Source organism: Salvelinus fontinalis, chromosome 23 (genome assembly GCF_029448725.1).
Source record: "Salvelinus fontinalis isolate EN_2023a chromosome 23, ASM2944872v1, whole genome shotgun sequence".
In the NCBI taxonomy this organism is placed as follows: Eukaryota; Metazoa; Chordata; class Actinopteri; order Salmoniformes; family Salmonidae; genus Salvelinus; species Salvelinus fontinalis.
This window is the reverse complement of record NC_074687.1, coordinates 36,979,784-37,006,048: the sequence shown is the minus strand read 5'-3', so window position 1 is coordinate 37,006,048 and position 26,265 is coordinate 36,979,784. Positions and strand designations below refer to the sequence as shown.

General features: G+C 39.9%; 2 protein-coding genes across 11 annotated transcripts in view; both read right to left on the bottom strand.

Annotated features, from left to right (window-relative positions):
* The window catches only part of LOC129821229 (dedicator of cytokinesis protein 9-like), a 115,521-nt gene extending 94,741 nt beyond the window's left edge, over positions 1-20,780 (bottom strand). For all 4 annotated transcript variants that reach the window (XM_055878644.1, XM_055878651.1, XM_055878648.1 and 1 more), the window contains exon 1: positions 20,311-20,780. In XM_055878644.1, coding sequence (XP_055734619.1) covers positions 20,311-20,427 — 117 coding nt within the window. In that variant the 5' untranslated portion in view covers positions 20,428-20,780. The remainder of the gene's footprint in view (positions 1-20,310) is intronic.
* Positions 20,781-21,357: 577 nt separating this feature from the next.
* LOC129821226 (FERM, ARHGEF and pleckstrin domain-containing protein 1-like) overlaps positions 21,358-26,265 on the bottom strand; it is an 80,811-nt gene continuing 75,903 nt past the window's right edge. For 6 of the 7 annotated variants that reach the window (XM_055878631.1, XM_055878636.1, XM_055878633.1 and 3 more), the window contains exons 25-27: positions 24,228-24,335; positions 22,736-22,887; positions 21,358-22,632 (exon numbers count right to left, since the gene is read on the bottom strand). In XM_055878631.1, the coding sequence (XP_055734606.1) occupies positions 22,551-22,632; positions 22,736-22,887; positions 24,228-24,335 (342 nt within the window). In that variant the 3' untranslated portion in view covers positions 21,358-22,550. Of the gene's footprint in view, positions 22,633-22,735; positions 22,888-24,227; positions 24,336-26,265 lie in introns of those variants that run through there. The other variant, XM_055878637.1, reaches the window with a different exon arrangement.

Sequence of the window (26,265 nt, the reverse complement as noted above, 5' to 3'; positions counted from 1 at the left end):
TTTTTACCCCACCAAGATGTACATGCTAAAATGGCCACTGATCAGAGACATGGCCTAATCTCTATTTAAGGTTTTATGATTTGAATACAAAAACACATCTAAACTTGCCTGTTGATAACAAAGCATAGATCCAATGGGACGAATGAAATACTATGACTGCAGTAGCAGATCTAGATAAGATACAGACAAATGGCACTGAAACACAAACAGACTAAGGGGGAAAATTCCAGAAGAACAATAAAGATTTACAAACTTTCACTTTCATCTTCCAGCAGACTCCAGTGGCAGAGACCTGGAATTTTAAGTACATCTCCCAACACACCTCAGCATTCCTCCAACATCAGAAGACAACTATACTTTACCAGAACACTTTTCCCTGTATGAGTCAATAGTAAACACTCTTTAATCTTTCAATTAAAAAAAAACACATTAGGTTCTAAATGTGTGTTATAAAATTGAACATTGACTATAGCTATAAAAGGAATGTATTGATGATTTCAAAGTGTACTCTAATCCCACTCGCTCTACAGTAGATGACCGCATGGCGCGAATCTGGGTGAAAGGTCAATGATCACAGTTAACCCAAGTCAAGGTGGGCTGTGTGGCTGCGCAGATATGACAGTCTCCTCAAAGCAGATGAACCTACAGTATAGTAGTAGTCCGCTCTGGTCAGTCAATAGTTTGACTCTGGGACTCCACAAATAGCCAGTCAATGAGACACATACCCCTAGAATCATCAGGGACTTTAACCTTGGTGTGGAGCTTGACCATACACTATACAGTAATACTTAATCTGAGCTGGATTATACGTTAATAAATAATTCACAGGAAACAATTCGGTGCTATAGGCTCTGATGGAGGAGGATGTGGCTCTTCATTACCTATGTTATAGGAATAAGAGGGGAGCAAAATGTCTCATGAAGAGGGCTGGGCAAACAAAAATGGGGGGGTATATTGGAAGTGGTTAAAAAATGGAGAAAAGGCCATGTAGAGGAGTAAAGAAAACAGATGAGAGAAAGCTTGGCTTCAATTTCACCCTTCAGGGGCACCAGTCGATTCCCACAATTACAACGTTAAGGTAGTTAGTGGCGGGGGGGGGGGGGGGGGAGGTAAAGGGAGCGAAACAATACTTTTATAGACATATCAAGGGGCCTGAAAGAATAAAACACACCACAACAAAATAAACAAGCTTTTTAAATGAAATGGGTTCTCCATCAGTAAGTAAGATTCGTCTAGATTACACAATACTTCCCACACTTTACCTCCATGCAGTAAACACGGACCGGTCTCCACTCTCCGCTTTTGAGGACATAATCCCCTGAGTTTAATCTACAAACTAGGAGAAGGAGGAGAGGCACAGCGCTGATCATACCCATAAAGGTTTTATGCTGGACCAATTTCATCTGCTGGTTATTGGAACATGGCCATGCACTCACAAGCCAAAGGATCAGCTGTGTATGTGTGTGTCCAAGCACAGCCATAGACTTCCTCTGATTCACTTCCTGTAGAAGGGCTGGGAGGGACATGTGAAGGCCTGCAGTCTTTCCCCTTAATGACCTCATTAATATGGCTACTACCTCCAAGCTGCTTAGGGCTAATGAAGACATACTCATATCCTTTCTTTAGAATTGAGCAAGAGTCTCTGGCATTACCGGGAGTTTCTCAACATATGACGGGCACACCCAAAAGACAGAGGTATAAGTGATTAGGTTGAATATCTCTTCCAGAACTAAAGCGTATGTGGGAAGATACTTCCCAGTGTCTGGTGAATATGTGGTTTATGGGGCTTCCCTCCGGTACCATTCCATATGCCTCCTGCCTGCCTGTCACTACGTCTCCACTTCAGTCACACAACAGGACAGGAATACCTTATTGGATAACAAATGAAGATTACTACAGTTCTAGCAGTTTACACTGGAATGTAAACTGGCTTTGCAACATTATCAGAGGAGGAAAAAGTGGTCAGGAGGATATGACTCAATCAGTTAGTCAGTACCTCCCCGCCACACCTACAGTTGAAGTCGGAAGTTTACATGCACTTAGGTTGGAGTCATTAAAACCTGTTTTTCAACCACTCAACAAAATTGAGTGGTTGAAGTTTACATACACGAAGTTGACTGTGCCTTTAAACAGCTTGGAAAATTCCAGAAATGATGTCATGCCTTTAGATGCTTCTGGCTTATTGACATAATTTGAGTCAATTGGAGGTGTACCTGTTGTTGTATTTCAAGGCCTACCTTCAAACTCGGTGCCTCTTTGCTTGACGTCATGGGAAAATCAACCAAGACCTCAGGAAAAAAAATCATCCTGGGAGCAATTTCCAAATGCCTGAAGGTACCACGTTCATCTGCACAAACAATAGTATGCAAGTATAAACACCATGAGACCACACAGCCATCATACCACTCAGGAAGGAGACGCGTTCTGTTTCCTAGAGATGAACGTACTTAGGTGCGAAAAGTGCAAATCAATCCCAGAACAGCAGCAAAGGACCTTGTGAAGATGCTGGAGGAAACAGGTACGAAAGTATCTATATCCACAGTAAAATGAGTCCTATATCGACATAACCTGAAAGGCCGCTCAGCAAGGAAGAAGCCACTGCTCCAAAACCGCCTTTAAAAAAGTCAGACTACAGTTTGCAACTACACATGGGGACAAAGATTGTACTTTTTGGAGAAATGTCCTGTTTGGCCATAATGACCATTGTTATGTTTGGAGGAAAAAGGGGGAGGCTTGCAAGCCAGAGAACAGCTTCCCAACCGTGGAGCACGGGGGTGGCAGCATCATGTTGAGGGGGTACTTTGCTGCAGTAGGGACTGGTGCACTTCACAAAATAGATGGCATCATGAAGTAGGAAAATTATGTGGCTATATTGAAGCAACATCTCAAGACATCAGTCAGGAAGGTAAAACTTGGTCGCAAATGGGTCTCCCAAATGGACAATGACCCAACATACTTCCAAAGTTGTGGCAAAATGGCTTAAGGACAACAAAGTCAAGGTATTGGAATGGCCATCACAAATCTCTGACCTCAATCCCATAGAGAATTTGTGGGCAGAACTGAAAAAGTGTGTGCGAGCAAGGAGGCCTACAAACCCGACTCAGTTACACCAGCTCTGTTAGGAGGAATGGGCCAAAATTCACCCAACTTATTGTGGGAAGCTTGTGGAAGGCTACCTGAAACGTTTGTCCCAAGTTAAACAATTTAAAGGCAATGCTACCAAATACTAATTGAGTGTATGTATGTAAACTTCTGAACCCCTGGGAATGTGATGAAAGAAATAAAAGCTGAAATAAATCACTCTACTATTATTCTGACATTTCACGTTCTTAAAATAAAGTGGTGATCCTAACTGACCTAAGTTAGGAATTTTTACTAGGATTAAATGTCAGAAATTGTGAAAAACTGAGTTTAAATGTATTTGGCTAAGGTGTATGTAAACTTCTGACTTCAACTGTATGTGTGGGTGCTGATCAACCGAAATAGCATCCTTCAACTAAAGGATACAGGCTGGCGTGAACAGATATCCCACCGATTGAATTACATAATGGTATGGTAGCAAGATAATCTGTAGAATGTAACATATATTGCACACCATTCATACACTTTAGCAGGTCTTAGGAAGCACTTGAGTAAATGAGGGGGATGTTTAATCATGTAGGGAGGTGGTCTTTAAACCAGCCTTTAAAAGCCTTGCAGAGGCATGGCTGACCCCACGACCACCCAAAAGCTCAGTGCACCCAAATAACACCCCATCTGGATGGATGAGAGAGCACCAGAATCAAACAAACTGTCAGAGCAGCAGCGAGAGCATTCCAGACTCCAAAGAAACTAAACTCACTTCAGCAACAAGCCTCGACTAGACCAACGCTTGCCTCACTCTTTATATATAGACACACACAACAGATCAGTGTTTTGGTAACAAAACAACATTTCTGAGTTCAGATATTATCATGAGAATACTTTCAACATTTGAAGGAGAAGCAGTTGTGTGGAAGCAGTCGATGTGTTGTCATGGGTGGTAGGGCGAAACAGGTCCCAGAGCAGTTTCCCTGCACTTGTTAACAGGAAAACACCATCTAGCCAGGCTCTTTAGAACTCAGGCACTTTGTTATGGTAACCTCCCTTGTGTTCCAAAACAGTCAGGCTCTTTTAAGGAGAACGGTCACAGTGGACAGGTTTCCCAGCACTGTCTGCCGGTCTGCTCTCCCAGTCCAGCTACAACCACAGGAAACCACCTCTATCTAGGAACTCAGGCCTCTCTACTCTCACAAGATGGGAGACAGGAAGTCATGGGGACTTCCTGTTTGAGCAGGGTCTATCGATTTTGGGGCAGTGCACGTCAGTGGCGTATTCAATGGGGTGCAAAGTTTAGAGTGTTTTCACTCAGAGCTGGAAAATGGAAAGAGTTGCTCCGTTCTCTCGCCTCTGGTCCAAATGGAGGGTTATTTCTATCTCACCAAACACAATTACATAAGAGCCTTTAAATCAGTACACACAAATGGAATCCCAGGCTTAGCCACAGAGAAATCAATGGGCTATTGTGCCCAAGGGCCAATATATCGCACATCTGAGAATACAATAACCTATTGGAGAGAAGAGTTGGGAAACATAGAAGAGACAGTACTTATTTTGTTGTTGCAGGAAATGATTAAATAAGCCACAAGTCTGAAATGACCACACCTCTGGAAAAGTGTGATTGTCCGCTGGCACGGTGCACTTGCTGGGGGTGCAAAGAATGTCTTCTGGTTAGCGGTCACAAATATATTTACGGCTATGTGTCAGTGCAAGAATCAACAATGGTTAATCACTTTTCCAAATAAATGTTTTGTAAACAAAAGCGATCTCTGTTTGTCCTTGAAATAACTTGAGTTGGACACATTTCTATTGGGTAGTTACAGGAAATAAGTGCCTTTTGCAGATATTTTAAAGGGCAACTTAATTTCCAGATTTGGCCTCATTTTAGATTTGGTTAATTAAGAAATGCTAGCGGCCATGACATGAGTTAGTTTCAGTGTGTGGTTTGATGTGGGTGTCTCGTTTGTGTTTGCAGGTGGGAAGAGTTAGCCAAATCATTAAGCAAATTAGCTTCAGCTTGTTGGTGTGCCACTGTGGCAAAATTGGTTTTACTTTGGATAGCCTATTTCTGGGGATAGTTAAGAACCAGGCTTTCCGTGAGGAAAATGTGGTGCCGGACATTATATTTACCAGACATTTGAGAAATGTAAGGGACCAATAATAATTGCGTGCGTAACCTGATTATGCATCCACCCACGGCACTGAGAATAACAGAAATCACATTTAGATTATGGTCATTTTTCTTAACAGAACATGCAAGTCGAGGATGCAACGATGTGCGGTTCTTCTTACTGAATTTCTGTGGCCACATTTACTTTTCCAAAGCCAACAAAACGAGTAAGGAACAGCAAAATCACTAGCCTGTCAATCTACTATCCCCTATAGTAGAAAAGTTGACCTATTATATTGGTCAGCATGTGGAGAAAGAAATGGCCTATTCCAGACAGACTCTGGGAAAGTTGTGGAACGATAGGTCCCAAATTCATACTGCCAGTAGGCCTAGGTTACACATATATATTTTTAATATAGCAATGAGTCTGATGGCAATAGATCAGAACGTTTGGCTTAAAAACGTTGACAAACTATTATTTCTTCACATTATAGGCACAGCAATGTGCACAAGGCAGTAGGCTACACGCAAATGTTTGTTCCATAATTCAATTAGCGGGAAAACACTTGTCAAAAGCAAGCGGTTTCATGTGACAGATGAAAATATCAGTTCTACATTTATAAAGAAGGGAGATGTAATATGCAACAACTAGCATGCACGACTAGGATTGTGCCTTTGGCTAATGAACTGTGAAGGTTAAGTTGATATAAAATAATTGCGTCTACATATATGGTCTGATTTTGGCCAGGCTACTTTGAAGCAAGGTAACACATGCCTCATAATATGCAGTAAAACGTTCAGGTTTGCAATGATTAAGTATGTGTTTTCAAAATGCATACAGCCTCCAGCTCATTACAAAGTGGTGTTTATTGCGCTGATGAAGGCTGCCTTGCGTTGCCTACGCACTGCCGTTTGAGATGCTGTACTGCAGCAACAGCGCTGTCAGACAGATTTACCGCTCTAAAGCTCTGTATGCTGTGCGTGTGTGATAAGATACATACCGAACATACATGCGCACCAATTTAATTCCACTCAATTATGCAAACTAACCTATAGACTGATAAGCATGACTGTTCAAATGTATTTACATCGACTGGTATTTACATTAATGAATAGGCTAAAAAACTATTACCAGCTAACGGAAACCCTGCCAGGGACTGTCAATAAATTACACAATGTAAATGGGACAATCATTTTCATATTGCACATCTTTTAGTTGTCTCATTAAATGCTTTCAATGTTTGTATATGAATTTCTACAATTTATAGTTAATTTGAGATTAAGTTATTGAAATTTGGAGCCGTTGACCTTTTAAAAATATTGTCCCATGTACATTGTGTAATTTACAGATGGTCTCCCTAACTAGCCCCATGGGAAAATCAAATGTCAAACCAAATTGACCATTGGCGTTACGATCGGGTTGCGTGCAGCTATGCTCCGAATGAATGATTACTTGGGTGCTGCCAGCCGTGGGCAGGATTAAGGAAAACTGTTACTGTACCCTTCATTCCATGACACCATTTTTTCCTATCATCTCGCAAATCTGTTTTGGACGAGACTGACTTTTACCAAAATTATCCTATTTACATTTTCTAGTCAATTTTGACACTAGAATAAAATGTTTGACTCATATCAATGCCTCTGTAGGCCATTTTCAAAACGAGAAGGTGCTTTTTAGGGGTGCAGTCACTAAATTGAAATTGAATTTTAAAAGCCTGTAATATATTCGATGAAGTGCCCTATATTATAGACCAGATTGATAATTCAATACATCGGATTGTTTTATATGAATAAAGACTTGCTAAAGTGCCAAATTGTTATATGACATGTTCCTCCATGCACCGTCTGACTTTAAGGAAGATTTTAATCCACTTAACCACAAAATGTCTCCAAGTTCTCACCGTCATTGTAAAGCCCTAGTTATTTTGCTGCTCTGACAAAGTCATTTCTGAAGATTAGTGATTCATTTTAAGGTAAAAAAATAAAATACCTGTCAGTCATTTTAAGGTCAACCCTGTTACGTGAACTGAACTCTCGTTTTAATATGGTTAATATATATATTTAAAGAAACATTGAACATGTTATATTCAAATCATGGTGTAAAAGCAGGTGAGATGTTCTCTTTTTGGTCGTTTTCTGGTGTTTTGTGGTGGAAAACTGAGTGGGTATGTGTTAACAAGAGGCAAACAAGCTAGAAATGTTTTAACAATTTCATATTATTTTGTGAAGCTTGCATTCAATTGCCCCTCCATGTTGCACACAACAAGCTTCCCTTTGTCACAAGGGGATTTATGCCTGATTTAAGATGAAATTGACAAATGTGTTAAGGTCAACCCTGCTACTTTATTCACCTCTACGGGATTGTTTCCCCTCCACCGGGACTGTTGAGCTAACGTGCGTTAATGTGCATGATGTTGTAAGTAACAAGAACATATCCCAGGACATAGACATGTCTTATATGGGCAGAAAGCTTAAATTCTCGTTAATCTAACTGCACTGTCCAATTTACAGTAGCTATTACAGTGAAAAATAACTATTGTTGATGAGAGTGCACAACATCAAACTTCTTATCACGGCAATGGCAACCTCTGAAGGTAAATAATGTACTTATATTCAGTAATCTTGCTCTGATTTGTCATCCTGAGGATCCCAGAGATAAAATGTAGCATAGTTTTGTTTGAATAAATCTATTTTTAAGTTTGAACCCCTGCTGTTTTAGATTTGGGTATGTCATTTTAGGCAAAAATTGAAAGAAAGGGTCCGATCCTTAAAGATAAACTTCTCCTTACTGCAACCGCTGTGTCAGATTTCAAAAAAGCTTTACGGCGAAAGCACACCATGCGATAATCTGAGTACAGCGCTCAGCCACCAAAACATGCCATACAGATACCCGGCAAGTTGTGGAGTCAACAAAAGTCAGAAATAGCGTTATAAATATTCACTTACCTTTAATGATCTTCATCGGAATGCACTTCCCGGAATCCCAGTTCGACAATAAATGTTAGTTTTGTTCAATAAAGTCCATCTTTATGTCCAAATACCTTTGTTTGCGCATTTAGTTCACTAATCCAAATGCAAAGCGAGGGCACTGAGTCGATACGAAAAGACAAAAAAAATTGTAGAAACATGTCAAACAATGGAAATAATCAATCTTTAGGATGTTTTTATCATAAATCTTCAATAATATTCCAACCGGACAATTCTGTTGTCAATAGAAAGGAAAGAGAACGACCGTCGCGCTCACGGCCACATGTGAGACACAATTTATGGCTTTCAGGCTGACCACTTGTTGAAACAGCTATTCTTCGCTCCCTTTTCACAATAGAAGCCTGAAACAATTTTCTAAAGACTGTTGACATCTACTGGAAGCCTTAGGAAGTGCAATCGGACCCCATTAACACTGGATATTGGATAGGCAATCACTTGAAAAACTACAAACCTCAGATTTTCCACTTCCTGGTTGGATTCTTCACCAATTTTTGCCTGCCATATGAGTTCTGTTATACTCACAGACATCATTCAAACAGTTTTAGAAACGTCAGAGTGTTTTCTATCCAAATCTACTAACAATATGCATAATATTATTAATATGCAACTGCCTGAGTAGCAGGCAGTTTACTCTGGACACGCTTTTCATTCGGATGTGAAAATACTGCCCCCATACCTGCTGTTTCAATAGTCCATTGTTGATATAGTCCAAAAATGTTGTGTCAGCAATTCAGTTTTCAAGATAAAACTTTCGAAATATAGAAATACAGCAGGTAGATCCTTTTTGGGTGGAGTTTTCCTTTAATACACACTTAAAGTATTTTTTTAAATTTAACTTCTTGAGATGGAAAAACTAGTTTTTTTATTAACTTGAACATGTGCTCTTTATGACAGAATGTTAAAATGAGGTGAAATCAAACTTTTTTTCCCAGCAAGTAACATCTCAAAAAAGGCACTGAATTGGTGGAACGACCCTACTGCATTCAGACAAGTGGAAAAACCAAGACTTGACAGACCCTGGCTTAGAACGATCCCCCTTTCACTTGGGCATGATGGTCTCTAGCACCTCTCCTCTGACCATGAGGACCTCAAGTGGTGGATCTGGTTTGGATTAAAACCACAACTGCCAAGAACCCTGCCCTGTGCCAAGCTGACGTTGTTTATGGCCGGCCCTGTGGTTGTGTTTAATTCTTTACTTTCCTTGACGCTTCCACGTCACAACTCACACATCAGGTTTCAAGTTATTAGTCGAAAAGGACCCATGGGCACCAACATCTGAAGTTCATTGGAGCATATCAAATTGGGTGTCAAATGAAAGCTAAAGAGTATGTTTTTGGCATAGATGATGGCATAGATACATTTTTCAACCATACTCCATCTTAAAAATGCAGCATAACTAAAGGTTTTGATTTCTGGATAAACCGATGGAAAAGAGGTCTTAGAAAACGTCTTAAAAGGTATTAGAAATACATCAAAACACACTGATGTTGACGTAAAGACCCCTGCCAACTAATATCAACACTTATATTTAGGTTTGGAGAAATTGTTTACAGTCTATATGTTTAAGAAATATTGCCTTGTAATTCCATTACCCCAAAAAATATTTTCTAATTTCTCTCCCTCATGAGGAGAGAAGATAAGAGTTCATAGATGTAACAAGTAATGGTAGACCTACCAATCAGTTAGTGATTTTACTCACTAACTGATTGTTTATGTTTTTGAATTATTAAGCAATTAAAAACGTGAAATTCTGTTACCAAAGTTCGCATCTGCACAGTTCTTCGACTAAATTCGTCTTTGTACAAATGTCTGTGGAAAGTGTTAAACATAGTCCTAATAGATTTGTATGGTTTGCTAAACTTTGAAATCAATAGTTTTTGTTTGGTATACATGAAAAAACATTAACTCCGTTACCATGGAATTTCCCTCGTATCATTGGTCATAGCTTTGTCATATGGGCTTTAAAATGTTTCCAGTCTAGTTAAATAGCTTAACATTAAAAAGCAACCCCTTTCTGACATTTAAACGTGGAAAAACATTTGACAGGAAAAAGCATTCCAGTTGTATACTAGGCTAGGGCATGAAAAGCAGCTGACCTCCTATTCCAGTTCTCTGTTGTCTCGTCCTATTTAGATAACAGATAGATGCCACTGAAATAGAATGCACAACTCTAGCAGATGATCTGTAATTGAGCATACAAGGCCTCTTCAACTCAGTCCAATTCCCAAATGAGGATTCTCTCCCAGTGGTGTCACAGTCATTACATGGAGTTGGAATGATGGACAATACTGTAATGAATACAGCAGACCAGAGCCCATTGCTGAAAGTAGTGTATCTATTAAGGATATCAAAGCAGTTCAAACGCTGTCTACAAGCCAGACTGTTGTGTTGGGGGAGGCGCAGAGGGCTTGTTCAGTGGCTCTACATTTTGCCTTGGCCAAACCACAGAGGAGAGAGTGGGCCTCTTGATGGTCACATGGGCTCATGTATTATTGAACAAAAAGAAAAACCTGCACTCACTGAAATATTATTTAAGCAGTAATGTATTTTTTTTTAGCAGCAGGTCAGAACAAACGGACGTGTTTTGGTAAACGCTGACAAAGGCTACCACCGAAACTTGTCTGTTTGTTCTGACCTGCTGCTAAAATAAAATACATTCAAATGTCAAGAATATTTCAGTGAGTGCAGACTTTCCTTTCTTCAATAATGCCTTTTGAACCCAGCACCCAAATACTTTGTTACTACACACATTTGAGCTGAGCCAATTTCTCTTTCTCATGTATTATTGACCCAGGCAGGCTGACAGCTGATCTGTTTCACCATCTCACCCCCTGGACAGGTGTTCACGCTCTACAGTTACGATTACAGAAACACACACACATTTCCCCAAAATGTTCTCCATGTTTTATATGTTTAATTAAAGTACAGTTGTATATGTTTAATTAAAGTACAATCCCAGCAATTACAAAGCATCCCAGTTTAAAATGTATTATCGAATAGTCCTACAGCTTGCTCTGTGCTCGGGTAATATGACACGAGTATAAAAAGAGTGGTGCATGCAGGCCCAGGTAGCCCTAAGCGTTTTATTCAGCTTGACCCCCTGTGGGATGGTGTGGCTTCCTTGACATGCCCTGTTGAATGAGAGAGAGCATGAAAGAGAGAGAGAAAGAAAGAGACCAGAGAGAAACCAGATAGAGATCGGAGAGAGTGCGTGCGGGCAAGCTGCTTAGGGCGCCACTGGACAACAGTGATAACCCACTAATCTCCTGACTGGCCTGGTGGCATACAGAATGTCACAGCCCACCCATCACCCTCTCTTACTGACAGGAAACCAAATCATTCATACACAAGGCCGAAGCTCAACACTGGATTCATGATTGTAAAGGGACAAAAAGGGAATTACACATCTAAAAACGCAGTTATGAACACGTTCATAAAATCAAGTCAAAAGAGAGTCAACCTCAATGGCACTCTAACCCACACAACATTAGGCTTCATTAAATACCTTGTCCCTTATTTGCAATTAGCAGAGGTAAGAGAAAGACGTAAGATAAAACAAACGTACACAATGGCAAACAATGGTCGTTTTGAGGGAGCACACTTTGGAGAGTGAGTGGAGCGCATGTCAAAAGACACCTCACATATAAATCGAGTACAGATTCAAAAGCCTGGCAATGACTATTCACTAGAGTCCAAGAGTTAATGAAATACACGGGAGACAACGGCCGTGTCTGAATACCCATACTAGCGTACTATATAATTCAACTGCATACTATGCACACACTTCACTCTCTTCATACTATTTAGCACGTACCGTTTAGTAAAAAGTAAGCAGTATACCATGGCCACAACGCGGTAGCGGCTACTGACTGCCTGAGTAGAGGGGGGGGGGGGGGGGGGGGGTCGAGTGCAGGTGGAGTTTTCCAAATTCAACAGACATGAATCACATTAACCAGCCTGATAATCGCTCATTTTCAGTTTGATTATTTTCTCTCAACTCTCAATAGAATAAGAATGGAGTTATAGGCCTATTTAGGTTGGTTACAGACAATCACATTTGGCCTATATCCTAGCCCATATATCCCATCTATCCTATTTAAAAAGGACTGAAGACTTAAGTGTCTTTGAACCGGGTATGGGTTTTTGCGCTCAAAAAGTTTCCTGTGTGTATGAAGAATGATCCACCACCCAAAGAACACCCAGCCAACTTAACACAACTGTGGGAAGCTTTGGATACAACACGGACCAGCATCCCTGTGGAACGCATTCGACACCTTGTGGGGGGGAACAACTTAATATTAGGAATGTTTTGTCATTAATGTTTTGTACACTTAGTGCATATACAGTGCATTCGGAAAGTACTCAGACCCCTTGACTTTTTCCACATTGTTACATTACAGCCTTATTCTAAAATGGATGAAATTCCCGTTTTTCCTCATCAATCTACACACAATATCCCCTAATGATTTATTGGAGTCCACCTGTGGTCAATTCAATTGATTGGACATGATTATATAAAAGGTAGCACAGTTGGAAATGCATGTCAGAGCAAAAACCAAGCCATCGGGTCGAAGGAATTGTCCGTAGAGCTCTGAGACAGGATTGTGTCGAGGCACAGATCTAGGGAAGGGTACCAAAATATTTCTGCAGCATTGAAGGTCCCCAAGAACACAGTGGCATCATTCTTAAATTAAGAAGTTTGGAACCACTAAGACTCTTCCTAGAGCTGGCCGCCCAGCCAAACTGAGCAATCGCGGGAGAAGGGCCTTGGTCAAGAAGGTGACAAAGTACCCGATGGTCACTCTGACTGAGTTCCTCTGTGGAGATGGGAGAACCTTCCAGAAGGACAACCATCTCTGCAGCACTCCACCAATCAGGCCTTTGCGGTATGGTGGCCAGATGGAAGTCACTCCTCAGTAAAAGGCATGTGACAGCACCTAAAGGCACCTGAAGGACTCTCAGACCATGAGAAACAAGATTCTCTGGTCTGATGAAACCAAGATTGAACTTTTTGGCCTCAATGCCAAGCGTCACGTCTGGAGGAAACCTGGCACCATCCCTACGGTGAAGCATGGTGGTGTTAGCATCATGCTGTGGGGATGTTTTACAAAGGCAGGGACTGAGAGACTAGGCAGGATCAAGGGAAAGATAAACAGAGCAAAGTACAGAGAGATCCTTGATGAAACCCTGCTCAGGACCTCAGACTGGGGCGAAGGTTCACCTTCCACCTTCCCGAATGCACTGTAGGTGAGGAGGTTTGGGAGCACACAGAGATTGAGCCCCAGTCTATGTTGGGGAGTCGTATATGTCCATGGAGCCGCCAAGCCCGGAGTGTTACCACTGGACCACAGCTCTGCACGGGAATGTAGACAGTAGCTGTCAATGAGGAGTCATGTACAGTATGTAGTCAGTCATATCCTTTCTCACAGAGGTGACCCCTGGGGCAGGCAAGTGGGCTTGTTTGCTGATCTCTCCTCCTCCAGCTGGGTGACTGCATGTTGGGTCACGTCTGTAGGAAACCTGGCACCATCCCTAAGGTGAAGCATGGTGGGGGATGTGTTTCAGTGGCAGGGACTGGGAGACTAGTCAGGATCGAGGGAAAGATGAACGGAGCAAAGTAGAGAAGACCCTAGGTAAAGGGTATGAATAATTATGTAAATGTAATATTTCCTGTTTTTACAATGTCATTATGGGGTATTGAGTGTAGATTGATGAGGGGGAAAAAACTATTTAAAACATTTTAGAATAAGGCTGTAACGTAACAAAATGTGGGAAAAGTGGTGTGAATACTTTCCAAATACACTGTAAATTAAATCAAATAGTGTTTTGATTTATGTACTAGGCTATTTCACATAAAAACGTGGACAGTCGGGTGCTTTGCAAATTCAGAACCACTGGACAGCAGCATAATAAACTAAAGCACTGATCATTGAGAACGAGATCAGAATGACTGCTAAGGCTTGATCCATACATTAAATTAGGCAGCCTAGCCTACAAAACTGAAACAATCTATATGTTGAAATCAAACGGCCTGATTCAAATGATGCATCTACATCAAGTCCCTGGTGCCGACTCAGTCAGAAACCAAAACATGGTTTAGTATTTAGTTTAAAAGCTCAGAGAAAAGGCCAAGTGAACCAGAAACACTTTAATGAGAAAACAGAAATACAAAAAATAAATCAAAAATAAATGTTCAAAGATGTCACCTAAGACAAAAACTACTTAGCCTACATTTGAACACCACCGCAGAAGCATCGCAATTCTGTATCTTCCCAATTAAGTAGCCTAGTTTTGTTGTTTGGCTACTTGAAGAGAACTAGGGCCTATTACTCGCAGCCCACCTCTTCCAGTGTATTGAATTCTACTAGATGAATAGCTGAAATGAGTAATATCAACCTGGCATTTAAATCAGAGTATATAATAAATATATAATACATATCACATATAATAAATGATTCTATTCTCGCCTACTGAAAATGCGTCATGCCCGATTGCGTTGTTTCCCGCTATTCGTTGATTTCGGTAACGCATCCCCATATCTAATTGATCAGCTTCCGTCAAAACCCAAATGAGTATGACATCCGGGCATTTAAAGTACACTTGATTTTCAAAATGTCGCTTACTATTACATTTTATTTTTCCGGATACTCAAAAACGGCATAATATTTAAGACGCAAGTATGGGTATTCGGACACCTCCCAGTGTTCCCTCTCTGTGGCGTGGCCTATGCTTAACACGACCCCCTGAGGTATCCCTGAGATGTTGCACACGTGTTATTTCTTCTATCTGGAATAAAATGAACAAGGGAACAGACAGCCAGAGACGACTTCAGCAGGTACTATAGATACTAGATATTCCTGAAGTTCTATTTTCAGGCTAATGGAAGTTTAGCAATACATCCTGAGACACAAAGCAGAACAGCTCAGGGTCTGTCCTGTTGACCTTACTGTACAAATGGCCATTATGTCTCATCCTTTATCCTCAATGAAGACAGCTGGAGCTACTTATGAAATTAAAGTCAAATATCTGAGGACACATGGACCCTTACAACTCTTACTGAGTGGTCTGTCAGTACACCGCTGTGAGGATTCATATCATGGAATAATAATGGCATGACTCACAAAAACAATTGTGACTGTTACTAGAAATGATGCCTGAAGAAAAAGCATCATGGACAATAACAAAAGAACACAAGTGGAGGAGGGAAATGGACAATTACACGGGTAGTGAGCGGATGTGCTTGACGACGGTTTGTTGATGCTCAGTAGGTTAGGGCCTCTTTACACTACACTACTTTGACGACACAAACTAGGTCCAGAAGAGATACAGTGCCTTCAGAAAGTATTCACACCCCTTTACTTTTTCCACATTTTGTTGTGTTACAGACTGAATTTAAAATTGATTACATTTAGATTGTGTCACTGATCTACACTGATCTTTTTTTTAAAATTAAAAGTCTTGTGTAAATAAGTATTCAACCTTTTTGTTATGACAAGCCCAAATAAGTTCAGGAGTAAAAATCTGCTTAACAAATAGCATAACAAGTTGCATGGACTCATTCCGTGTTCAATAATTGAGGTTAACGTGATTTTAGAATCTCTGTACCCCACACATACAATGATCTGTAAGGTCCCTCAAATCGAGTAGTGAATTTCAAGCACAGATTCAACCACAAAGACCAGTGAAGTTTTTCAATGTCTCGAAAAGAAGGGCACCTATTGGTAGATGGGTAAAAAAAATAGCAAAGCGACCAATATCCATTTGAGCTGGATGAAGTTATTAATTAGGCTTTGGATGGTGTATCAATACAACCAGTCATTTCAAAGATACAAACGTCCTTCAAAACTCAGTTGCTGGAGAGGAAGGAAACTGCTCAGGGGTTTCATCATGAGGACAATTGGGATTTTAAAATGGTTACAGTGTAGAATGGTTGTGATAGGAGAAAACTGAGGATGGATCAAAAACATTGTAGTTACTCCACAATACTAACCTAATTGACAGAGTGAAAAGAAGGAAGTCTGTAAAAAATGTTTGGAAAAAGGCCCTTAAGAAATACTGCAAAACATGTGTCAAAGAAATTACCTTTATGACACAAAGTGTTATGTTTGGGGCAAATCCAACAGTAGCACTCTTCATATTTTCAAGCATGGTGGTGGTTGCATAATGTTATGGGTATGCTTGTTATCGGCAAAGACTAGGTATGTTTTTCAGGATAAAAATAAATGGAATACAACTATAAACACAGGCAAAATCATAGAGGAAAACCTGGTTCAGTTTGCTTTCCAACAGACACTGGAAAAAAAAATTCACCTTTTAGCAGGAAAAATAACTTAAAACACGAGGCCAAATCTACACTGGAGTTGCTTACCAAGATGACATTGAATGCTCCTGAGTGGTCTACAGTTTGGACTTAAATCTGCTTAAATCTATGACAAGACTAGAAAATGGCTGACTAGCAATGTTCAACAATCAACTTGACAGAGCTTGAAGAATTTTCTAAAGAATAATGGGCAAATATTGTACAATCCAGGTGTGCAAAGCTCTTAGAGACTTACCCAGAAAGACTCACAGCTGTAATCGCCACCAAAGGTGCTTCTACAAAGTATTGACTACGGGGTGTGAATACTTACTTAAATGTGATGTTTCTGCATTTAAATATTTCTAAAAACATGTATTCACTTTGTCATCCTGGGGTATCGTGTGTAGATGGGTGAGATTTAAAAAAAAAAGATTTAATCCATTTTGAATTCCGGTGTGAATACTTTCTGCAGACGATGTACTTGTGTAGGGTAAATAGATGGATCTAGATTCAAATCTCTTGAAGACATCTACACCCCATATCCTCAAAATAATTACCAGAATTTCCATAATACCAGTAGACATCATTTTTGCTCTTTTAGGCACATTGAACATGAAAGGCTTTTAAAATATCCACACATGTGAATCATCGCATTAAACAAGTATGCAAAACTACGTGCGATATGGTTTAGATGAGAAACTCCTGTATAGTTTGAATATTTATCCTTACTTTGTTTGTCTGTATACTATGGTATTTACGGTATGCCAGTAGCTTCACTCACAAATAAAGCAGGAATGTGGCTTTGGCAACAGCTCAACCAAGGCTAGTTTAAAGCGCAAATATGATGAATATAAATACTGTAGATCTCACTAGACATATTTTACCATTATTATATAACTAATGTAAATCCACCTTTTGTTTGATTGAGACATGAAATGCTCTGCTGCGCCTTCTGCCAAACAGTTTATAGGACATCTGATTTCTCCATCTCCCTCTTGAGACAAATAAAGTGGCCCATGCGAGACTCCAAGGGCCTTGGCTACACAGACATTAAACAAGTGTCTTAAATTGGTCTTTCACACAGGCCCCTGGACCATGTGACAGGCCTGGAGGCTGTGTGTGATGTCATTCCTCCTGATTTACAATCCTCTAGGCTCCAACCAACAGCAGGGCCAGTGAGGATCTAAGTTTACCCCCATTAGCTGAAATCCAACATGGACTATTAATTGCAATTACACAACTGCCCCCAGCTGTTTTATAGCACTTGTGCATTAACAGATCATATCCAGCTGCCGTCGATGGATTAGTTTCAACATTTTTCCAAACAGGGAAAGCAGAGCTGGAATACAGAGCCTTTAAAATCGAGAGGAATCTTCTCTAATGTATCCAATGCATTTCTGTTCTAATGTAATACGGGAGAGAGAGAATGCTGAGTCCTGTTTTGTTTCAAAGGCAGACTTTGGAGTTACTTCCACCACCACGACCCGCAGCACAACAAATTAAAAGCTGATGACGGCCATTATGGTTGTAATAGTTTTCACAAAGAGAGATCTGGCTCTGCTCTGAGCGTGCATGGAGAAAGAGGGACATCTCAGCTATGAGCCCTGTCTACTGGCACCTCCCTTTATTCCAACAATAAACAAAGGGTCTCTGCCCAGTGTGTCCTCTCAGAAACATTACATGAACTGGCTAATCAGTGGAACAGTGGACAGTATTTGCCTCTGAAATCTAACTTTTGCATTTGATGCTATCCATGATCAGTTTGAGTAATAGTTTGAGCCATACAATATCTACTGACCAAAGAGGATCTATTCAGTTCATTAGGACTTCTTAGTGGGTATTTGGATTTTACAATCTTTCAGACAATACAATACATTTGTGTTTCAATGCAGACTGAAACACAATCGTCCACGATGGGGGGGATCCGTCACAATCTCCCCTTTATGTCACTGAAAGAGATCCTTCTTCCTCTCGTTGGGTATTTACATGTTTCATGGAGGAATTAATTACAAGCCGTGTGTATGGATGATGGTCTTGTGCAGAATCACATTCCTCTCCCACTCCACTGAGGGGCTCCACCAGAACAGAGCTATACTTCACACTTTATTCTTCCTACCATTCACCTTATGTTGGTCAGTGAACTTGGGAGTTGTTCTTATTCACAATGACTTCCTTATAAAAACACATTATTTTGCATACCCTTAGTCTCCTCCAGAATCCTCTGCCTTGGGTCCATGAGAGAAAATGAATGAATGAATAAATGAATAAATAATATGAAGGTGTGGTTGTGGGTCTGGGATCTTGAGTCAGGATTCCATTTCCCTGACAGAGAGCCTGGACGGTGTCCGTTTCGGTTACCTAGCAACTTCTTCTAGAAAAGTTGGAACAATTACTCCAAACACCACACCAAACAGAGTACACACAAAAGGGTCAACTCCTTTCCCTCCAGAGCCTTTGCAAAATTAATATTGTGATATCACAGGCCCCCATTGCCCAAATGTTCCAAACTGGATGGTCAAATTCATCATTAGACAAATGGCACCCGATACTGTCTGGGACACCGACCATGAAATTGATTCCAAATACTTCTCTTTGTAATGTGGTGCCTCAGAGCCTTTCTATGGACATAGACTACCTCACTGATACTAAATACCCTATAATGGGGCAGAGATTCCTAACATTTATTTGGTCATTATATAAATTGTAATTTATAAAAGCAAAGAAAATAAAAAAAATCTTCACACATAAAGGGGTTTTAGTTATGTACTACATTTTTTCCTTGTATCATGCAAATATGTTGACCTGAAGGGACAATATGGTGGCCTATTGAGTACAGTGTGCTAATACCAACATGTTGTGCATCCAATTAGAACGTAGGGCTAATATAGTCTCGACAAGATTGGCCTTCCAAGTGCTCCATGGATCCCAGTATAGATGGCAACTTTAACCCGTTATGTTTTTCCCAACAGGTTATAAAGATGTAGGACTAGTTCAAACGTGCACTATGCAGAAATAGACATTTCATGGTTGCTAAAATTCTAATAGTTCGCCGAATTTCAATTTATATGACAAAACAAACAAGCATAGTGCAGAGAATCCTTGTACCATCTAACCAGCTGTGAAATATATTTTCCATAAACCAAAATATTGTGTTCTCTGTTTGAAGCTGGTGTACAAACCCTAAAGTAAAAGAATGGGAAGCATAGAAAGAACAGATCTACCGCTTCTTAGACGTGCTTTCAAGGAGAATGACAGATCCATAACTCACATTTCTATGTTAATTTTGTAGGGTCAGCCAAAAAGTTACATATTGCAGCATTAAAAAAAGTGAATGTACATGATTATTCATATCCATGATAATACATGTATAGGCCTACCATTGCTGATGTGTGCATCTAATTTACATGTTTAATCAATGATAGAGGGATGATTGACCTTGCTGAAGGGTCAGAGAGCAACACAATTATTTGACTAGAATGGAATACAACTCAATGAAATGAGGGAGGCAGCTGAAGTTGGTTTAACACTGTGTGCACCAATAAGTAATGTAGGCCTAAACAATTAACTGGTAAACCAAGTCAAATAATAGGCAAACTCCCAACATGGAATGCATAATGTAATGCTTTCAAGTAGGCCGACATGTAGAAAATGTGATACAGGTCTTATTGGGCCACATTGAGTATAATTATCTCAGTGTTGCACCTGCTGACCTCGAGGATGGTTGGCAATGGGCGCACATCTCTACGGGCTACAATGTAACACACAAGGCACAATAGCAAACTGACGTGTAGCATAGAGAGTTTAGAAGAGGATGGAAATTATGTAGTGTACTTACAACAAGCACGGAGGTCCTGACAACCTCAGAGACACTTTGCCTTAGTTCAGCCGCAGTGCCAGGTTTACTTAGTCCCCTTGTAAATTTCCTGGTCTCCGGGTGTACTGGAACTGACATGGTCGAGTCCTGCCTTTCATCAATTTCTTTAGGAATTTATAAAACGTCAAAGAAGAAGAGTAAAAACTGAATCATCAGCCGGCTTTTTCGGTTTCTCGGTCAGCACAAGAGCGCACCTTGAGTTTAAAACGGGGTCATGTTGTGCTGGTTCACTCTGCCTTTTTGATCTCATAATTTGTAACAATTACTAGTGAAAGTTGTATTGTATTATCCCGCAGCTGTTACATTCCCCCACTGAGTTGTTGTTGTCATAATAAACCATTCTTCCGCGCGTTCACCGTCTCATTACGGCTGTCCCTCGTCGGTCTCGCTTTGGTCGGTGTACATGCGACGCCAGCCAGAAAGCGTAATCTGCGTGCGTCGTTCTACCACGCTTCTCCACTCCTCCCTTCTCCAGTGATTTACAAAGGCCTGCCCAGTTCAGTTTCTATTTGAGCAGGCTAGGAACGTACTGTAATCATTGTTACAATAATATTCATAGGGGGGAAAAAACAGTTTTTTTTTTATCGACATGTAACGTTGAAAGTAGATTAGATACAATGCCATGTCTGTCACCATAGTGGAAATAATTGTTCAATTAATGTAGAATAACTATTAAAACGTGCATAATTTAAATAGAGTAAAGTAGTTCACACAACATTCTAAATTGGACGGTTAAAACCTAATGATTATGACCAAGTTTGTTTTTAGGAGGACTACGTAGAATTCTTTCATCAGATTAAAATGATGCAATAACTTCGGGCCAGTGTGTGACTAGCACAATGGCACAGGTCTTATGTTATTGAGCAATGATGCCATCTATGGGAATACAAGAAACAAAATGTAAATTCTCTTGTAGTGTACTTAGGTGAAAGTGGTTAAAAACATTCCATGGGCAATCACACCTCTGTTAGCTATTATGGACTAGCAAAAGAACCCACAATACAAATGTTCAAATTAGGTTTTTATTGCTTTCATTTCCAAAGCGCTCTCTGGTGTCTGGGAAAACACAGCATTCCCTCAATAAGGAAAACCAAAGTTTTCCCTCTCTGTCATATGCATATATCCATTTAATTTAGACTTGTAAAGGTCTCTTTACATATGGGAGGCAGCCTAGTCCAACAAGGGCAATGGTGCTTGGAACTGAAAGTTTATATTTTGTTTCACACATATTCTTTAAAGCTTTCCATTACAGTTTCCTTCATAATACACAGATTATGAACATCTCACATTTCTCACACAATTGAGGGTGGAATATAATAATCTTCAGAACACCCTCTGAAGTATCCTTACAACAAAGCATAACAGGAATATTCACTTTACTTGAATAATGGCGTTAGTGGTGATGGTAACTACCCTGATAGCTTTATAAGTAGTTCTAGAGTTATGTTGATGATACAACAAAATATTCTGATATCTTACTTATCACAAGGTCTCTCACTGTCCAGAGACATCTTATTAAAAGAAAAATGTAATTTAAAGTGACCTTTTTTTTCTTTTTTCTTCTTTTTTTTTTTTTTTTTTTTTACAACACATTTCAAGTCTCCTTACCACCAATGTAGTAAAATTGCATTAAAAGTGTAGGAAAATGGTAAAACTGTTTGGCACTTTTTTATTATTTTTTTTATTATTATTTCCCCCCATAAAATAAACAAGGAGACAAAAATCTTGAGGATGCAGTGATATTCTAACCAGCTATGAAAAAAACAAGTTTAAAAATGCAGAATCTCTGTATCAACAATCCAATGACAGAATGTGAAACCAGAAGTACAGTAAGTGATTCAGCCCGTTAGAAAACAGTATAAAATGGCATCCTACAAAAAGAGGTTCAGAGCTGAGTAAAAATGCTGAAAATGCAGTCTCTGATGCAGTCTAAACCAGCGGACATGTCACCATTAAAGCATTAAAAAGCACCAAGATTGTGCATGGACACTGCTCAATGTACATATGTCCCAGATATGTGTAGAAAAGGAAATCAAGAGTGTCCAGAGAAGTGAAGTAAATGTGGCGCCAGAGAGGCTCTGCTTCAGCTTGCTGCTTGGGGAGTCGTAGTGGGATGAGAGGCTAGATGTGGCCAGACCGTATGGGAGATTGTGGTAGGGAGAAGAGGCATGGAGACAGGGAGAGAGCCCTTGCTCTTTGGATCAGTACGGATGGGGCTCTTTCCGGCTCAGAATGCGGGTGATGCTGGCAGAGACTGTGGCACTGCGAATGACCTCCATCCACCTGTATGGAGAGAAAAAGACAGAGGGTTTCACACTGCCCAGTAACATCTGTAAACAAACAAACATACTATACACAATACAGGATAGACAGAAGTGTACTGTACCTCTCAAAAGTGTATTCGCTTTCAGATCTGAAGTAGTAGACGTGGGATTTGAAATGCAGTTTGAAGACATAGTCCTTGTGGATGTTTTCAGACTCAGTGGGGATGGTGACAGAGTAGCCCAACAGGGGGAGACTGGCCAGCGGATAGTCATCCTGAAGAGAGGGGAAAGGACCAAACAGGACCAAGCATTCTGAATGTTATAAAGCTACTAACATCCAGTAACAAACAGTTAAAGAAATCGGAATTTCAAGGAGCTACACACTTTCCCTCAGTGGTGTAAAGTACTTAAGTAAAAATACTTTGAAGTACTACTTAAGTAGTTTTTTTGGGTATCTGTACTTTACATGACCATTTTTATTTTTGACAACTTTTACTTCACTACATTCCTAAAGAAAATGATGTACTTTTTATCCATACATTTTCCCTGACACCCAAAAGTACCTAGTACATTTTGAATGCTCAGCAGGACAGGAAAATGGTCTAATTCACGCATCAAGAGAACATCCCTGGTCATCCCTACTGCCTCTGATCTGGAAGACTCACTAAACACACGTGCTTTGTTTGTAAATGATGTCTGAGTGTTGGAGTGTGCCCCTGGCTATCCGTAAATGACAAAAACTAGAAAATTGTGCCGTCTGGTTTACTTAATATAAGCAATTTGAAATGATTTATACGTGCACTTTTACTTCTGATACTTAAGTATATGTTTTTAAATTACATTTACTTCTGATACTTAAGTATATTTAAAACCAAATACTTTTACTCAAGTAAGACTTTTACTCTTTTACTTTATTTTACCAATTTTCTACTAAGGTGTCTTTACTTTTACTCAAGTATGACAATTGGGTACTTTTTCCACCACTGCTTTTCACTACAAAAACACTTGATAACACTATCATACTTTCATGGCGCATTTTAAAATGATAGAAAATCCCCCACGGCTACAGGTCACAGAACATGTGACAAAACATGAGTAACTAACTATAGCATTACTAACAATGGTTTCTTTCAGGTGGTGATTCTAATGGATTCAGGGGAGCTGTGCTGAAAGTGAGAGCAGATCAACTGGCACGGGGATGTGCGGACCTCCCTTACATGGCACATGGATTTGAAATTCCACAGAGAGATGGGATATTCTTAAATTAATAGGATATTGTTAGATTGTAAACAATACTGCCATGTTGAAGATCATGGATGATGAGCAGGAGGGTAGGGGGTCATCCCCAACATACATTGCTGTGCTTCTGGCCTTCACCATCATACATGGATCATAAGGAGGGGGAGAGAGGAGAGTGTCGTCTTCCCCAGAACACATTGCTGTAGTTCTGGTACCATATGTATCAAGCGTCTCAGAGTGCTAACTTATAATTAATAAGATTACATGGACATGGGGGACCTGATCGTAGAGCAGCAATCCTACTCTGAGACACTTTGTGAATACGGGCCATGGTCTACACAGAGACAAACACGAGGAGTTGGTGCTAGCCCTCACCTGGTGGGTCTTGTAGAAGAACAGGCTGAAGTTGGTGAAGACCACCCAGAGCTTCTGCCAGCCATTGCTGTTCTTGAACTTCCTCAGCAGGTTTCCTGACAGCTGATTCTACAGTAGAAAAACAATTTACAATCAGTGAACTTTGTTCATGTACTACATAGAAAAATTACATGACAACAATTTAAAAAAAAACAAGTAGAGGGAATTTCAACAAACACTTACAGCACCTTCAGTAACTATTCACACCCCATCACCTGTTCCACATGTTTTTGTGTTCCAGCCTGAATTTAAAATTGATTACATTAAAAAAAAATAACACTGGCCTACACACAATACCCCATAATGTCAAAGTGGAATTATGTTTTTAGAAATGTATTAAAAATGAAAAGCTGAAATGTCTTGAGCAAAGTATTCAACCCCTTTGTTATGGCAAGCCTAAATAAGTTCAATAAATAAGTTCAGGAGTAAAAATACGCTTAAACAAGTCACATAATAAGTTGCATGGACTTACTCTGTGTGCAATAATAGAGTTTAACATGATTTTTGAATGACTACCTCATCTCTGTACCCCACACATAAAAGTACGTAAGGTCCCTCAGTCGAGCAGTGAATTTCAAACACAGATTCAACCACAAAAAACAGGGAGGTTTTCAATACCTTGCAAAGGGTACGTAATGGTAGATGGGTAAAAAAATTGAGCATGGTGAAGGTAGTAATTACACTGTGGATGGTGTATCAATACACCCAGTCACTACAAAGATACAGGTGTCCTTCCTAACTCAGTTGCTGGAAAGGAAGGAAACCTCTCATGGATTTCACCATGAGGCCAATGGTGACTTTAAAACAGTTACAGAGTATAATGGCTGTGATAGAAGAAAACTGAGGATGGATCAACAACATTGTAGTTACTCCACAATACTAACCTAAATGACAGAGTGAAAAGAAGGAAGCCTGTACAGAATACAAATATTCCAATACATGCATCCTGTTTGCAACAAGGCAAACTGCAAGACATGTGGCAAAAGAAATTAACTTTTTGTCCTGAATACAAAGCTTGGGGCAAATTCAACACATCACTCAGTACCCCTCTTCATATTTCCAAGCATGGTGGTGGCTACATCATGTTATGGGTATGCTTGTCATCAGCATGGACTAGGGAGTTTTATAGGATAAAAAGAAAATGAATAGAGCTAAACACAGGCAAAATCCTAGAGAAAAACCTGGTTCCGTTTGCTTTCCAACAAACACTGGGAGACAAATTCACCTTTCAGCAGGACAATAACCTAAAACACAAGGCCAAATATACACTGGAGTTGCTTACCAAGATGATGTTTAATATTCCTTAGTGGCCTAGTTGCAGTTTTGACTTAAATCGTCTTGAAAATTTATGACAAGACTTGAAAATGTCTGTTTAGCAATGATCAACATCCAACAGAGCTTGATGAATTGTTAAAAGAATAATGTGCAAATATTGTACAATCCAGGTGTGCAAAGCACTTCGAGACTTACCCAGAAAGACTCACAGCTTTAAATCGCTGCCAAAGGTGATTCTAACACGTATTGACACGTATTGGGTGTGAAAACTTATGTAAATGAGATATTTCTGTATTTCATTTTCAATAAAATTAGCATTAATTTCTAAAAACATGTTTTGACTTTGTCATTATGGGTTATTGTGTGTAGATGTGTGAGAAGAAAGAAAAAAAACAGAATGTGGAATAAGACAAGAGGTACGAATATTGTCTGAAGGCACTGTATGTTAGTACGTAAGGAAATAGTGTGCGCTGCACCGTAAGCTCTGAAAATAAACCCACTGTAATTAAGCCTGAGGCCTCTATTCACTTCAGTGGTTTATCGGAGGTAAGTATAGCTATAAACAGACAGTGTCTATCCTGGGGTCCATCCAGCAACAGTTTAAAGTCACTGAACTAACAGTGACCTCTATGGTCACTGTAAACAACTGCCATCTAGTGGCAATATAAAGCATTTACTGTAAACTGAGCCATCATTAAGGCTACCACTAACTTATTTTAGTTCA